The 14,614-nt window shown below is 43.3% G+C and overlaps 1 protein-coding gene across 1 annotated transcript in view; it reads right to left on the bottom strand.

The window, feature by feature from the left end:
* The window catches only part of LOC147243181 (MAM domain-containing glycosylphosphatidylinositol anchor protein 2), a 135,286-nt gene that overhangs the window by 3,252 nt on the left and 117,420 nt on the right, over positions 1-14,614 (bottom strand). The window contains exons 14-17 of the mRNA XM_086189142.1: positions 12,868-13,023; positions 9,360-9,521; positions 1,884-2,014; positions 1,227-1,323 (exon numbers count right to left, since the gene is read on the bottom strand). Coding sequence (XP_086045268.1) covers positions 1,227-1,323; positions 1,884-2,014; positions 9,360-9,521; positions 12,868-13,023 — 546 coding nt within the window. The remainder of the gene's footprint in view (positions 1-1,226; positions 1,324-1,883; positions 2,015-9,359; positions 9,522-12,867; positions 13,024-14,614) is intronic.

The raw sequence follows: 14,614 nt of genomic DNA, 5'->3' as shown, positions 1-14,614 counted from the left end.
TTTTACAGATTGTATCTTTTTCCCCAAAAACAGACAAATTCTGTTCCATGAACTTTGACCTGCTCCAGTGACTGCTATGTTAAATATCACCAGAATTTTTGAAGGGACATGATAAGATAAAGGGGTCTTTTTTTCCCCCCTCTTACTGTGCTGTATTTCTACTATCTTGACAAACAAGTATTTGTATCACTCATTTCATTCGGAGGTATTCAAATTGTTGTGATATTTGTTTCTTGGTATTTTCAATATTATCTCAAGAAGTATTACTGTACCTTGGAGGGGGTCTGCGCTCCCTGAGTGAACCTGTAGATCCTCATGCTAAGCTAAAATAATTGTGCTCCGGCTCCAGTTTCATATTTTTATAGACGTAAGAGAAAGTGCTATCAATCTTTTCATGTAACTCTCGTAAGGAAAGCGAGCGTGTTTTTCTTTTTTCCCCCATCTATTCCCTTCAGGACAACTAAAAACGATTCTTCTTGAGATGTTCCTTCAGTCACAAGTCACCTCTGATCAGTCCTCATGAGATATTTCTCAATTTTTCCCCTCTTACATCACAAAGTCATGTAAGATTCATCATATGAGATTGAATTGCATAATTCATAACATTACTCTGTCCTCAGCCTGGGCGACCACTGCTATAACTCAGAGCGAATTAATGCTGTCACTTTGAATCATAATGGATCCAAATGAAAAATAAGTAAAGTAATAATCCTGCAGTAATAAAAAGAATATGTCACGCAGACTAAGATCGCTGATTCTCATTCAGATGTCTGGTTATTTTCCAGCAGTGGAATCAGAGATGAAAGTAAGACTTTTCTGATTTTTCCACAGACGGTCACCGGAAGTTTGAGATGCTTCCATAAAGAATGTTCCTCCAACCATAAATAACAGGAATCAAATCAAAGGAGTGGCGTTGTTTCTGCCTGCCAATGTTACCTTGTCAATTTAAGGCCATTTTCTGTGTCCTGCTTCTGTTTTTACCTTTGATTTGTTCCTACAATGCAATTACAGCACTCCACTCAGCCGCCGTGGCTATCATTCATGTGATTACAACACTGTTGCTATGGTAACTCTCACCCCCCCACGAGACAGTCGTTCAGTGCTGGCAACTGTCTAAGATTAGATCCCCTCTTGTAAATCTCGACCTTGTCCGGTGAGGGAGAGCTAACACGGAGGTCGGTCAGATTACAGAGACAGAAGAGGGGCATAAATGTGTCGGTACTGACTGGGCGGAGGGTCTCGACACTCTCCTTCCTCCAGCGTGACATCATCAATGGCAATGTCTCCCTCGATGCCTGGTCCCCGGATACCTTCGAGTACCACCTAAAAAGAAGAAGAAAAACCCAGTTTGTATCAACACGTACTCGTCATTGATAGACCACAGGATCATAACTGCTGCAAAATAATACAGAAAAGTACAAATATGGCATTATTGTTCTGAGTCGCTCCTTATGAAAATAGCACCAGATAGCAAATGTTTATGTCAGTTTCCAAAAAAATTAAAAACTAGGGATGCTTGCAGTTATCGAGTAAAAGGAACAACACAAAAGACACAGATGTACCGCTGAAACTATAATTACTTTCCATAACTGTAGCCATAAAAATGATGGAGAATATTGCAGTTCAGTAATAGTTACTCACCAAGATTGGCTTTCCTGTGTGCAAAGCATGAGTGATATTGCTCTCAATTGCATACAACAACTACGGATTTAAGTCCACGTTCTGCTTTCTGTTTTCTTATCAAGCTTTGTGAAATGGTGTATCAATATGCAGCCCCCTAAGGGAACTAATACTTCACCGTATCAACACAAACAGAGAAGAAAATAGAGGGCAACAAGGGGAATGGTGCTGCGTATTGAATAGATTAAGGTTTTTGGACTCACCTGGAAGGATGCTGTCGGATGGATGCTTACTTTGGCCTGCTTCCAGCGCTCACCTTGGTTACCACTTAGCGACCAAACAGGACCCTCGGAGGTTGTTTGGCCCTTCTGCTTAAGGAAGGCATTTAGAGTCCCTGCGTGACAGGGAGAAGGGTAAGTCACACAGACGCCAACATGTTCATACCACATTTTGAGCTGGTCTTAAAGCAATTCACCGACTTATTATCTCTCTTCTGTGCTGTATCAGGGAGCTTAGACCTGCTAGTTAGCTTAGCACTGTGAACAGTAATGGATGGGGCATGTTAGCATATCTTCACGTAATCCTCCTGATTCTCTCTTAGTAGTAATCGTAGTAGTAGTAGGAGTAGTAGTGGCTATTCTAGTCATCAACCAAGGTTTTGTGAGCTGAAGTTATTTCACTGAGATTGTTATGCACGATCCGAGCTATAGTAATGCAGGAAAAGACCGTTTGGAGAGAAGTGTATTGATGACTTCAGAGGTATGCTAGCACTTCCCATCCACTACCATTCATCATGCTGAGCTAACGTGGAGAGAAGGGTCTCTAGCTTCCTGCCTGAGTGGACATGTTCCTTTAAGTCTGGGGGTTTAAATCATAACCACACACGCATACACTGACACATTAACTTGATTCCAATCATACATATCTTGCAAAAATGTACTTCATCGAGCTCAGTCTTTGCCAGTCCCAGGGGTTCAGACCGGTCCTCTTGAATTAATATTGCGATTGAGCTGCACAGCCCACAATATCCATACAGCTCTATAGGTTTATAGGGTACTATATGCTATTATTGCTGTAATTCTCTGGCTGCATTTGTTCTCAGCCCTCCTGGGCATCATATGAGGGAAATATCTTTCTCTTTAGCTGCTAAACGCTCTATTAATTTCACCAGCTAGTCACCATGTCTGCCAGCTAGTTAGAGCTGAAGACCTACTCTGGTTTGTTTTTTGTTTTTTTAAACTTTTAGCCTGGGCTGCACGGTGGTGCAGTGGTCAGCACTGTGGGCTCACAGCACGAAGGTTCCGGGTTCGAGTCCTGGCTCGGGCGCGGGATCTTTCTGTGTGGAGTCTCCATGTTCTCCTGTTCCTGCGTGGGTTCTCTCTGGTACTCCAGCTTCCTCCCACAGTCCAAAGACATCAAGAGGGGACGAGGCTGATTGATACTCTAATTTGACCGTAGGTATGAATGTGAGTGTGGATGGTTGTTCGTCTCTGTTGGCCCTGCGATGGACTGGCGACCTGTCCAGGGTGAACCCCCCCTCTCGCCCGTAGATGCTGGGATAGGCTCCAGCCCCCCCGCGACCCTTACTTTCCCTTACTAAGGAATAAGCGGAAGACGACGACGACTTTTAGTCTGCAAGTAGCTTCCTGCTTTGGCTAAATATGCTGTTATTAGAGCAGAGAGTGTGAATTAAAGTTGCAGCTGGACAACTAATCAATGAACAAAGCCTGCAGAGCCGAGTGCTTCTCTTGAGGGTTCATTTCGACAATCCTATACATTATCAGTGTAAAAATACAGATTATAGGTGTTTTTACCAGTCATCACCCTTTAGTCCGTCAGCTCACTATTGCTGAGCGCTATATTAGTGTTGCTCCCTGCAGTAAAAAAAACAATAGGCTGACCTGCTTTCTTTTCCCTCGCCATCCTCCTCTCTCTTTTATTTTCTAACTAATGTAATTTATCCACCTATTTCAGCTCGTGATAACAGCACAACCTAACACATGATGTAAAATAAAATAACACTCCACCACCCGATACCAGTTTGAAATCTTGGTGGAATTGGATCCACAACTTAAAAACATTTTAGGCTTAATAACCACCCAGCGTCTGCATTTCAAATTCATGTATTCTCTCTGCATTTGAGGCAGAGCCAAGAAGTAACAAAGGTTAACTCAGGTCTTGTGAATTTATACATTTATTAAGTTGAGGCTCATAATATTCCACATTAATTATCACTAATGGGTAAAATGTGATGAGAATGTTTGGTGAGCGTAAATAATCCCCCAGTGGAGGACATGTCTTCCTAATTTACATTAGTTAACTATTTCTGTACACGTCACCTTCCTCTCAGTTCACCTGCATTTCTTCCTCAGCTGCACCGGAAAAAAACTACCGGAAACCAGATTTTACATCTAAAAGAAATGCGACAAGGTCTCAGTTTCAGCTGAATTCATACTGTGTGGAACTCCATGGCTCCTGAGTTGTTCGACCAAACATGTTTGACTAAATATTTTCCTTGGTCACACTAGCAACCGTGACATTTAGTGAGCCCATCTCAGTGTGTGTGTGTGTGTGTGTGTGTGTGTGTGTGTGTGTGAGTGATGTCGTCTCTAACGCCTGATATTCTTCTCAGCTGAATGCAGCTTGAAAAAAAAGAGAGAAAAAAAGGAAAAGAAATAAGGCATGTGTGTATTCATGAAACTGCACCATGACGCCACAACTTTGTAATCTACTAGTCAGAGAGTCAAAATGGAAAGAGCGGTTGTTTGTTTTTACATCAAGAAAAATGCTATGATGTCCTTTCTAGGTGGCCGCAGGTCCTTAAAAAGTCAATCTTTCTCTTTTCTTTTACTGGTAAAATGCCTTCACATGCATTCGACTGTCTGAAATGGACTTTTGATGGGTTTTAAATTGTTTTTGTCTCTAATCGTGTGGACCAAAAGAATTCAAGAATACAAGAATAATTAGCTTTGGTTGGCGCTAAGCTGTTACATCACAAGAACTTAAACTAAGTAGATGGGTTCAGTTTGGATGAATTTAAAGGAAAACAGCTTGAGAGAGTCAAGTGTTCCTGGTGGTTGAAGCTGGAGCATGAAAAATCATACAGAGCCAACAGTGCTGTGTGCCAGTGGGGATCGAGGCACTGGAATGGTACGTCCAGTGCAGGAAGCACAGAGAGTATGCAAGTCAGGGTGTATTTTCACTTTCGGTGTGATTTCCATCATAAGTTTGGTCTTAAATCCCAGGGGATTTCCCATGAGACTCCAAGCTTCTCTCTTCTCTGCTCCTGTCCCTCTGTACACACTCATATCTCATTAATGCATGCTGCTAACTTGACTTCTACCCCTACCCCTCTAGTCTTTGTGCCTTCTCATCTTGCAGATTCTCTAGGATGGACTCCTGCTGTGACTGCCACAAGCACTCTGGCTTAAGCTAGACTTGTTTATATCTGGAGGCACACTCATTACACCTGTATCTGGCTCTGAAAGGCCTAAACCCAGTCCTCACTGCTGGCTGAGGTAACCTTCCCTCCACCTGTCTCGCCTATCACCGGTAAAATACCTCATTCTGACCGGACATATTTGGGCGGCGATGGCCTCATCTGACTCTGAACCACAGCCGGAGTCTACCATAGAGAAAAAGGCCAAAATATATTCCTTTTACAAGGAGCAACTTTTCCAATTTCTGCTGCTCAGATAAGATAAAATGGTCAACATTATGCATTACAATGCATATATGTTCACCTGAATTATGTGCGGGTGCAACTAAATGAAAAAGTTAGGCAGCAGCAGCGTAGGCAGAAGTTTCTCTGGAGGCCTGAACTCCTGAAATAAGAGGGAAATACTGGTTCTCATTGAAACAGAAGAGACTATAAACCAGGTCTGAATTGAAGACTCCCCTCAGTGAGACCTCTTGTCTGGCCCTGGGCTTTGATATAAAACTGTCAGATGATGACACCGAGTGCAACTACTTTACCCTCCTCTCCAAACACACTGATTGGGTTAGCTGTTCTTTTTTTTTTTTTCTTCTTCCCTATGCAGAAGCAGTATCTTTCAGCAGTGGGCCAACAGAAGCAGCATCCAAAGACCCAAATCAGGTTAACACCAAAGAGAAACATTCCCCCGGCTCACCGCTGCTTGGAAATCAAATAAAATTCTGCAAGTATGGAGAGCAGAACCTTGGCGTTGATATGACTGGCTATTGCACCCTTTGTATTGATGCATCTTTGCCTCAGCGAGGTGCCTCATTACTCTGCAGCCGCCTTGGAGAAACGAGAGAAAGTTATATTGTATGGCCCTGTTCATATTCTCTCATCAGCACAGTGTGCACTTTCCCCAATGACAGCACAATCTCCCTAGTGAGAGATGAGCTCTTGTGCAGAACATGACCTGCGGTTTCATCTCCTGTTGAAGTGTTTACGATGTAGGAGGATTCTTGCTGAGCTGGCCTGCCTCTGTTTTCTTTGAACTGGTTGCGTTGTAGGCGATTATGTCAGTGTCATCACACCCTGGGCTATGCTGTACGTTCATAGGAGGGTGTTTTTAGAGAGGGACTACCTGTGGCACGAATTTAGAAAGACCTGACGAGAGTGCAGTCGAGAATAGTGTGAGAGAAGGTGGGGGTGGGGGGAGGTTAGCTGAGCCATCCTCGCTAAGGGAAGGATGACTATTGCTTCTCAGAAGGTCAGGCTTAAAACAGACTTGCTTGGTGTGCTTTGCAGGAGACTTAATCCAATAAACAAATACGACACGGGCTCCAAAGGCAAACTTTGATGTGTGCTTCAATAATTAAGCATGACCTTGTCTCAGGTATCCCCCAGTAGCAAACTACGGAGGAGTTTCTTTGAGCTCCTGCCACTGTTCGCAGCAGCGTGTGGGCGAGACTCCCGATCAAGTGAGAATCGACTGATTCTGGCCCTCAGCGCTGCCGTGCCACAAGTTGACTCACATCGACAGCAACAGTCCCGAAGAGCAACACGGCAAAGACGTTTCAAGCTGCATTTGTGACTCTCAGCTCAAAATAGGGCAGGACAAATACAGTATACAGTATAGGACTACATTATTTGGACCATTCTTTAGAAGAGTTCACTTATGGGCGCATCAGGAATCATCATTCCAGAGCTCAGGGCTCTCTCATGGCCGGAAAGGCAGAATACTAAATGGAGCGTGGCCACAGAAGATCTGAGCTGGGTTTCACGTCCTTGACATTTAGTCCATTCATCATAACACGCCACAGTCTGGGCATGGGCTCCACCACAGACAGGGAGGTCAGGGAAGAGAGGGTCTGGCTGGCGATCAATTTGAGCAAATTGGAAATGTCATGGCCTACTCAACCTCGGCAGGGAGCCGGAGGAGCTCTCATCTCCCCGCTGAGTTGCCCTCCAACACTTCTATCCTCTTCACCTCCCTCTCCTCCACCTCTCCAGATGTTTGGTCCAACCCCCTCCCTCTCCCCCCTCCACCTGGGCTCTTCCACTGAGGCCAGCTGAACGGTGGCCTGGCTGGCTTATTGGATCTTGTCGTGATTTTGGCGCTCAGGTCAGGTCACCCTGGTTGTACGTACAGCAACTGTACAAATCATTTTTAAGATATTAACTCATGAGTTGTCATGCATCAACAACAACAACAAAAAGGATGTGTAATTATCCATAGAACGCATTCACAGCAGCATCTGAGGTGTAAACTGAATAAGGTCACTGGAAGAGTTTAAGCGGTCCGGGGTCAAATATATCTGAGATGATAAACAAATTAAATGTACTTACTAAAAAAGGGGCAAGACTCCTTAAGTTTTAACTGGACTACTAATCCCAGAATGTGAAATAAGGGGTGATTTAGGGGTCGGCGACTACTTTGTTGACACTTGAGAGGTACTGAGAGACTGAGTAACATAATTTGGGGGTCTATGTAAAGCTAAATAAACATTTTTTTTCACTTTTGATGACATGGATGTCCATGAGCGTACAGGATTCATTATTCAAACTGATGCGACATTATCTGGCTTCCACCCACAGACCAAAACATGCAGGTTTGGTAGAGTGAAAACTCTGAATTGGCCGTATTTAAGTGTGAATGGTTGCGCGTCTCTGTGTCGGCCCTGAGATGGACAGGCCGCTTGCCCGGGGTTTGCAGTTGCTCTGTAGTTAATGAGCGAACGGACGTGCTTTTTAAATAAAAGTTAGGAATTTGTTTTCATGTGATGCAACTGGCTCACATGCCCCAACAGATATTAACCAAAAACATATTGAATATCCGCTACTCAGTAAATTTCTAAAGTTGTGTACTTGAGTATCTTTCTACTATTTTTCTAGTATTGGTACTTAACATGAGTATTCGTTTCTTTCCTGACTTTTATCCCCCTTCATTCCTTCTTTTAAAATTGCAGTAATTTGTCACATCCACTGTTCCATTTGCATGAATGTACCCGATATTTGCTCGTGAAAATTCTGAGGTATTAGCAAGTGTTTTTTAAAAGCAAGCGCTCCAGCGCCTCAACTCAAGTAAGAGTTTGACCGAGTAACTGTGGCTTGTGGTAGAGTAACATTTGACCAGGAGTTTCTGTACTTTGACTCTTATACTGCTTAAAACAGCAAAGTGACGTGGTAACTCCGCCCAGCGGCGCCCAAAACCTGCCTTATTAACTTCTCCAGTCGCCAATGTTATGGAGTAAAAGCTGAGACAGTGAAATCACCCTGAGAGGCTTCAACACTGCATAAGCCTGCTGTTTTGTTTTTTTTTGGTGCTACAGATTCAATCTCACCGCTCCCAATGGTGCACGCACGCGCGCGCACACACACACTCTCACACACACACACACACACACACACACACACACACACACACACACACACACACACACACACAACTATCATCCAAACAGCATGCACTCAGAGCCAGAGTGCTTGTGGTTGGCTGATTGGGTCCCCGGTGAAGGAAGCCTAAGAGTTGTACAAAAGCTACAGAGTGCTCCCTTGATGGTTCTGCCATCTTCAAATGGTCTGAGGTTGTTATCTACATTGAGAGAGGAATGTAAGAACTAATGCCCAAGACTTGTGTACACACCTTTGATGGGGTGTGTTGCAAAAACGAGATATCTTTTGCTAGAAACATCTGACAGCCACGCTGACTTTTAAAATTTCAGCAAGAAAGCCCAAAACCACCCCCCACAAAAAAACTCCCCTTCGCATCCACCTCAGGGACAAACATTGAAAACGACTAGAATGCCATCGCCTACAGGAAAACATTCAGCCATTTCTCTCTTTTTTTCTCTTTCTTTTCTCAAGGTGACTACTGTGTTTCCTGTTTCACAAACAACTACTTTTTCACAACAACAAAAGGGAAAAAAAAAAAACCCTGTCAGAAGCAGAGGTAGAGGACAGCAATTGTGAGACTATCATCTCTCAATTTAAGCCTCTGAGCCACTTGGATGTCTTTCCGAGGTTTGATTATGGACTTTATTTTGTAAGTAAAACGTATTAGGGTGTCTCATCATTGACTGTGGGTGTGCCCTTCAATTAGCGGATCATTTCCAGAAAAATTTGACTTCAACTTGAAGTTGCTTTTTCTTTTAAAGCTACCAAAAAAAAAAACCAAACAAAACAAAAACAAACAAAAAAAACGCAGGATAGAAGTTTTATTTGACTGAGTGTTCCCTGGTGGCTATATCGCAGAGGATTTCCAGTGCAACAGGTAGATTTGCTCCATAAACTAGGGAAAATGACAAGTGTGAGGGCTGCATCTTACCTATGTGTTTTCCATACATGTGGTAGAAGAAGCCGAAGCAGTAGGCCGGCGGGTTGGTTATACCGTAAGGGTTTTTCGGTGCTACGTTGAAAAATGGACTTACAAGCCGAGCCTGGTCCCCTTCTTTCCGTGGTCGGGAGGTTTCAATGTACATGTAGAAACCTTAAAACACAGGGACACATAGAAACACACGTTAAGTACAGAACATAAACAGGAGGCTACTGAAAGTAAGATCCAGAAGGTCAAATCCTCTTCATCTGAAAGGATCATTCACGATTTAGATCCTGCATGTCTCGTGAGCTCCAGTAAAAGAGCATGTATGATCACTGTTGTGTGTGTTTGTAAGCAGGATATCAACAAAAAGTCATGAATGGATTTTAATTCAGTTTGGTGGAGAGATCAGTGGTATGACGAGGATCGAGTGAGCGGTACGACCAGCTCAAATCTGAACTCTGCGGCTACGTCTGGATCTCCTCCGATGGAGGGGCACTAAGAGAAAGTGATGGCACTGATCAGGACTGCATTACGACGGCCATTCTAACGCCCAGCAGCAACGCAGCCCCTGATTGGTTCTCGGAGTTGATTACCCAACAGGCAAACCACAGTCATGGCAAAAATGACGTCTCCCAAAGCAACAAGTGGTAAAGTGTGTAGAATAAACTTCTTACAGTCTCACAAGCGCAGCGACTGCAGAAATACACCGCAGCTGCAGGGTTTTGCGATGGAAAATACATTTCTGCTGTTTTTCTGACTGGATTCGTCACGTGATGGCCTCAACTTTTGAGCTTGCAAGATATCGATGGTGTCACCAGGCTAATAGTGCAGCAGCACTGCAGCTATTAGTGGTATTTCTAGACATGTCATCGGTGAATTTTGATGAAATTCTTTGGCGCTATGAAATCCGGAAGATCCATTCATGTCAGTAGGAAACAGATGTTTACAATACGATGCTACTCTTTTCTATGTATTCTGGTTTATAACAACTTGGGTAATTTTTGCACATCTTATTTAAATTGTACTCAGCAAGTTAATCGCTGAGATCAAGTCGACATGATTACAACAAGGTTCAAAGGTGGCATGAAACACGACGAACCGCCAGATTTTTTAAACAACTGTATTTAGCTGCAAAAGAGGCTGATTGAACCCTGAATTAAAACCCTGCGCTCTCATGTAAAGTGGATTAATGGTAAATTAAACTGACGGTTTCAGGGAAATCTTTTTGCTTTTTTTTTCCCATTTGCCTTTGGCTGTACAAGAGGTTTGTTTAAAATCTGTTTAATTGTCTAACTGCTCTTCCACCACTGTCACATTTACTGAGTCAGGACAGTGTTTTTCATAAAAAGAAATGACGACCAGTGCTCCAAGAGGCCTCATCTGTCATCCATCAAATCAATACTGTGTGTTGTAGAGTATCCTGTGTATTATCTGGTGAAGTCTTGTGTCTTCAGGACACAAGACAAAGTCGTTCCGCCTCACTGGGAAACTGCACCGAGAAGAAAAATAAGACAAATAATAGAGTTTTTGTCAGGCACAATCCCACAACTACTCCCTGACTGTCTGCTGATACACTGACAAATGATTTGTCGTTGTAAACGCAGTGAAAACGAAGCATCCTCGGTCATGCTCAGTTGCCTTTTCAGCAAGTGGGTGATAGGATGATGGAAATGAAACCCTCCACAGCAGACAGAGAGAGCAGGGCTTTCTGTGAAGGACAGTTCTTCTCTCACTAATAGCGACATCCAGGGGCAAATCAAGATGATAGCAATAGGCTGCATTTACAGTCAGACAGTCATGGACACCAGCGGTGACGTCGCTGAGTCTCAGCCGATGTCTGCTTGGCTGCAGGCTCAGGGAAGGTGAGTAGCGAGCAGCTCCACGCCCCTCCAGCCAAAATCTAATGGAATATCTCCCTCTGTTGAATCTCATATCAGATAATTATACGCAAAGAGGAACAGGACTGGTAATGAAATGCTGGACATTTTGAAACCATTAGGTGATTAAAACCAATGCATTATTTACTGCTTCAGCTGCTGCCGGTGCTACAGCACTATAATAGGCACTTATATTCCAGCAAGGATAACTTCCATCATACGGAATCCTCTAATGGATTCCTACAAATCCAATTTTGTTAATTCTTTATTCATCATGCTCTTGAATATTGAATACTCGCACATGTAACAAACATACTGAATGCTAAATATTCTGGTTAGGTACCCATGGAAACAGCAGTTACAAGATCTTCTTGACAATAAATCATCCAGGCTGCTTTTTTGTTTGATTGTGCTGCATCAAGCAATTGGTGACACAATGAGCACAGCTGAAATCATCTATTATGCAGTTTGGAGAAGTTGAATAATTTTAAACTTGTTAAAAAAAAAGTGACACTTTCAGAGTAATGTTGGCATATAAAACATAATCATATTGAAATGCTGCTGGTTCTATGCTTTCCTGTGCAATTAAGCAATAACATAGTCACACTGTGTTCCTGCGCACTGTGAGAATTTATGTATTTATGCATGGATTACATGAAAAATAACCAAGTGGTGTCCATTTAAATGAATGCATCCAACCTTTTTATTTCCAATCCAATGAGCAGGTGCAGTGTTTGCACAGCCATAATGACAGCTGGCACAAATACTTTTTTTTTTTTTTTTTTTTTTAATCTGCTGCCGCACTGTAGCGGAGAAATGTACTTTGGTCACTTTCTGTTGAAGTTTCCATCTATTTTCCAAATGAAATGATACAAAACTGGGAGAGGTTGTGAGTATTGGTGTCATGGGAAGCGTCCCGTGTCCCAGCATATCTTGATAGAAACAGGTAACAGGCGCATATTAAGGAAGGACTCTGACCTGTGGCTTCCTTATTCCGGCAGCTCAAACAGTCACCTAAGGGGTGAATTAATCAATCAGGGGTATCAGCAGTAAAATGGTCTTAAAGGTGCCCTCGGTGATGAATGCATAGGGCAAGATGAACCACTGAAAAGCAATTTCTTGTATTGATGCCGCAGGAATTATTCCTCGGCACCACTTTGCTGTCTTTATGGTGGAATGGAATATGCTCCGTCAACGTCAAAACAATTCAGAGAGGTCGTGCTAGTAGATTGGATGGTGTGCTAGCAAGAGCTAACATGCTATTAGGCTATCATGCATTATTGGTCCTATCCCTGCAAATGCATCCCTCCATGGGCCATTCGACATGAGTGGATGGTGTAAAACACTGAAAATAAGCCTCTCACTCATGGCTGACAGGTCACCTCGTTAGCATGCTAGCTAGCAGGTGCCGTTTCCATCCATCTGTGAAGAAATGCAGGTCTTTACATCCAACAGAAGGGGGCATCACACAGATTGACAGACACCAGACAAAACTAGGCAGAAGTGAGGGATTAAACAGTTTAGAAATCAAGAGCATGAATGATAAATTCATAAACTCGACACGCCTTATTTAAAGGTTAGGAACATTTCTTGATTATACAATGACTGATTGCTTTGAGGGCTCTGGCATTACTCACCCTGTTTGGAACCGCTACGGTCACCACTCGGACCGGTGTTGGGTGTATACTTGGTGTCACGGGTAGCAGCGCTGTGCCGTGTCCAATCAAAATCATCGCTCTTGTCCTGGGTGAACATGCAGATGGGTTCCTCCTCAAAGCTGCAGTGGAACTCTCCTGGAGAGTGAGAGAGCAGAGACAGGCGCTCACATCCACATCATTAACAGTTTCTCTGACTAGAAGCTCAAGTATGCGTGCAGTGTGACACTTAGTGTATATTTATGAGATTTCCTGGAGAGTATGTGTGTATTTGTGTGTGTGTGTGTTTGCACATGTGTGTGTCTCAGGGGGATCCACAAGTCCTAATTACAGCAGACGATGTGATGAAGAGATTTTCTAATTTAAGATGTGACCTCCTGCTGACTATTGTGGCAACGTCAGATAGTGTGTTCTGTTTTTGACAAAGTGTGTGTGTGCGTGTGTGCGCGCGTGTGTGTGTGCGTCTTAATAAATAAAATAATACTGAAGAGTCTGAAGTACAAAATTGCAGTGGTGAAAAAGAAGGCACAGCCTTTACATGAATAGAAGTAGAAATACCCAAATAAAATAGTACCTGGGTAAAAGCCTCACTAAAAAAACTCTATTCATGTACAAATAGGGAAGTATTTGATATGGAATTTACTTAAATCTCAAAATTCAAAGTACACATTCTGCATGATGTTGTATTTATTGATAAATATAGTGTGAATAAAGTCCCCTAAATATAAATACCCAAGTACTCAGATACTCCATTACCTTCCGCAACAGCTACAGGGTGGTTAGTTTGAAGGTATTGATGGTTTTCTTATTTGTTTTTTGACAGGCGAAGGTGTTACTTTTTGAACTGTGACTGATTTTGATTGCTTTGCCATGATGGAGGTGATTGTCCTTGGATATTTTGTCTCCCTCAAAGGACTTCATGTAATCAGTTTTTAAAATTGACACCACCTCCTCCTTTCTAGATCACACTCCATCATCTCTGGCTATGCAGGTGGAGGTGGATGCCCCTCCCTCTCCCGTACGCCCCTTTGACTGCCACTTTTAAACTGGAGGAGCGTGCAGGTAGGAGAGAGAATTAAATTGAGGGTTTTGTCATCCTTGGAGGAAAAAAGCTGTAATTGTTACACTTGCATGATGAGTCACATGTGTGTGTGTGTGTGTGTGTGGGGGGGGGGGGTGTCTGAAAAAGAACACACTAATGAATAGCTGGAAATTACATGTATGGGGAAGGCTTGGTTTGATGAGGGGTAGCGGCAGTGTCAAAACCTCCATTTAACTCATGTAACAAACAAAGCTAAACACCTAACCAGAGGACATGATGCTGGCGAACGGCGTCCTCAAAGCGATTGTGAAAAAAAACAAGAGCATTTAGATTCAAGATGCAGGCGTGCGTTCTGATAAATATTCATTGATTTATTAAAACATAGCTGGGAGCAGTTTGGAGTGGTGACCTTGAGAGGAGCAGAAGCTGCAGCGTTTGCGCAGGTAATGGAGGTAGCATAGACGGAGCGTGGGTGGATGGACGGAGGAAAGGAAGCGGGCGGCGATGCTGGGAGGCGGAGGAAGGAGAGAAAGAAAGAGGTGGAGCAGGAGTCGCAACACCTCTTTACTGTTTTTTTCCTCCTAGGCATGCAGATTTAAATGAAGGTCCAGCCTGGTGAGCCTGGCGCTAGACACCAACGCCCCCGACCACTGTGAGCTAATGTTCGCTTCCTCTATGCCTGCAAGA

The sequence above is a fragment of the Aulostomus chinensis genome, chromosome 20 (genome assembly GCF_037954235.1).
Source record: "Aulostomus chinensis isolate RoL2024-O1b breed Wild chromosome 20, RoL_Achi_v1.0, whole genome shotgun sequence".
Taxonomy (NCBI): domain Eukaryota; kingdom Metazoa; phylum Chordata; class Actinopteri; order Syngnathiformes; family Aulostomidae; genus Aulostomus; species Aulostomus chinensis.
This window is presented reverse-complemented; position numbering and strand designations above follow the sequence as displayed.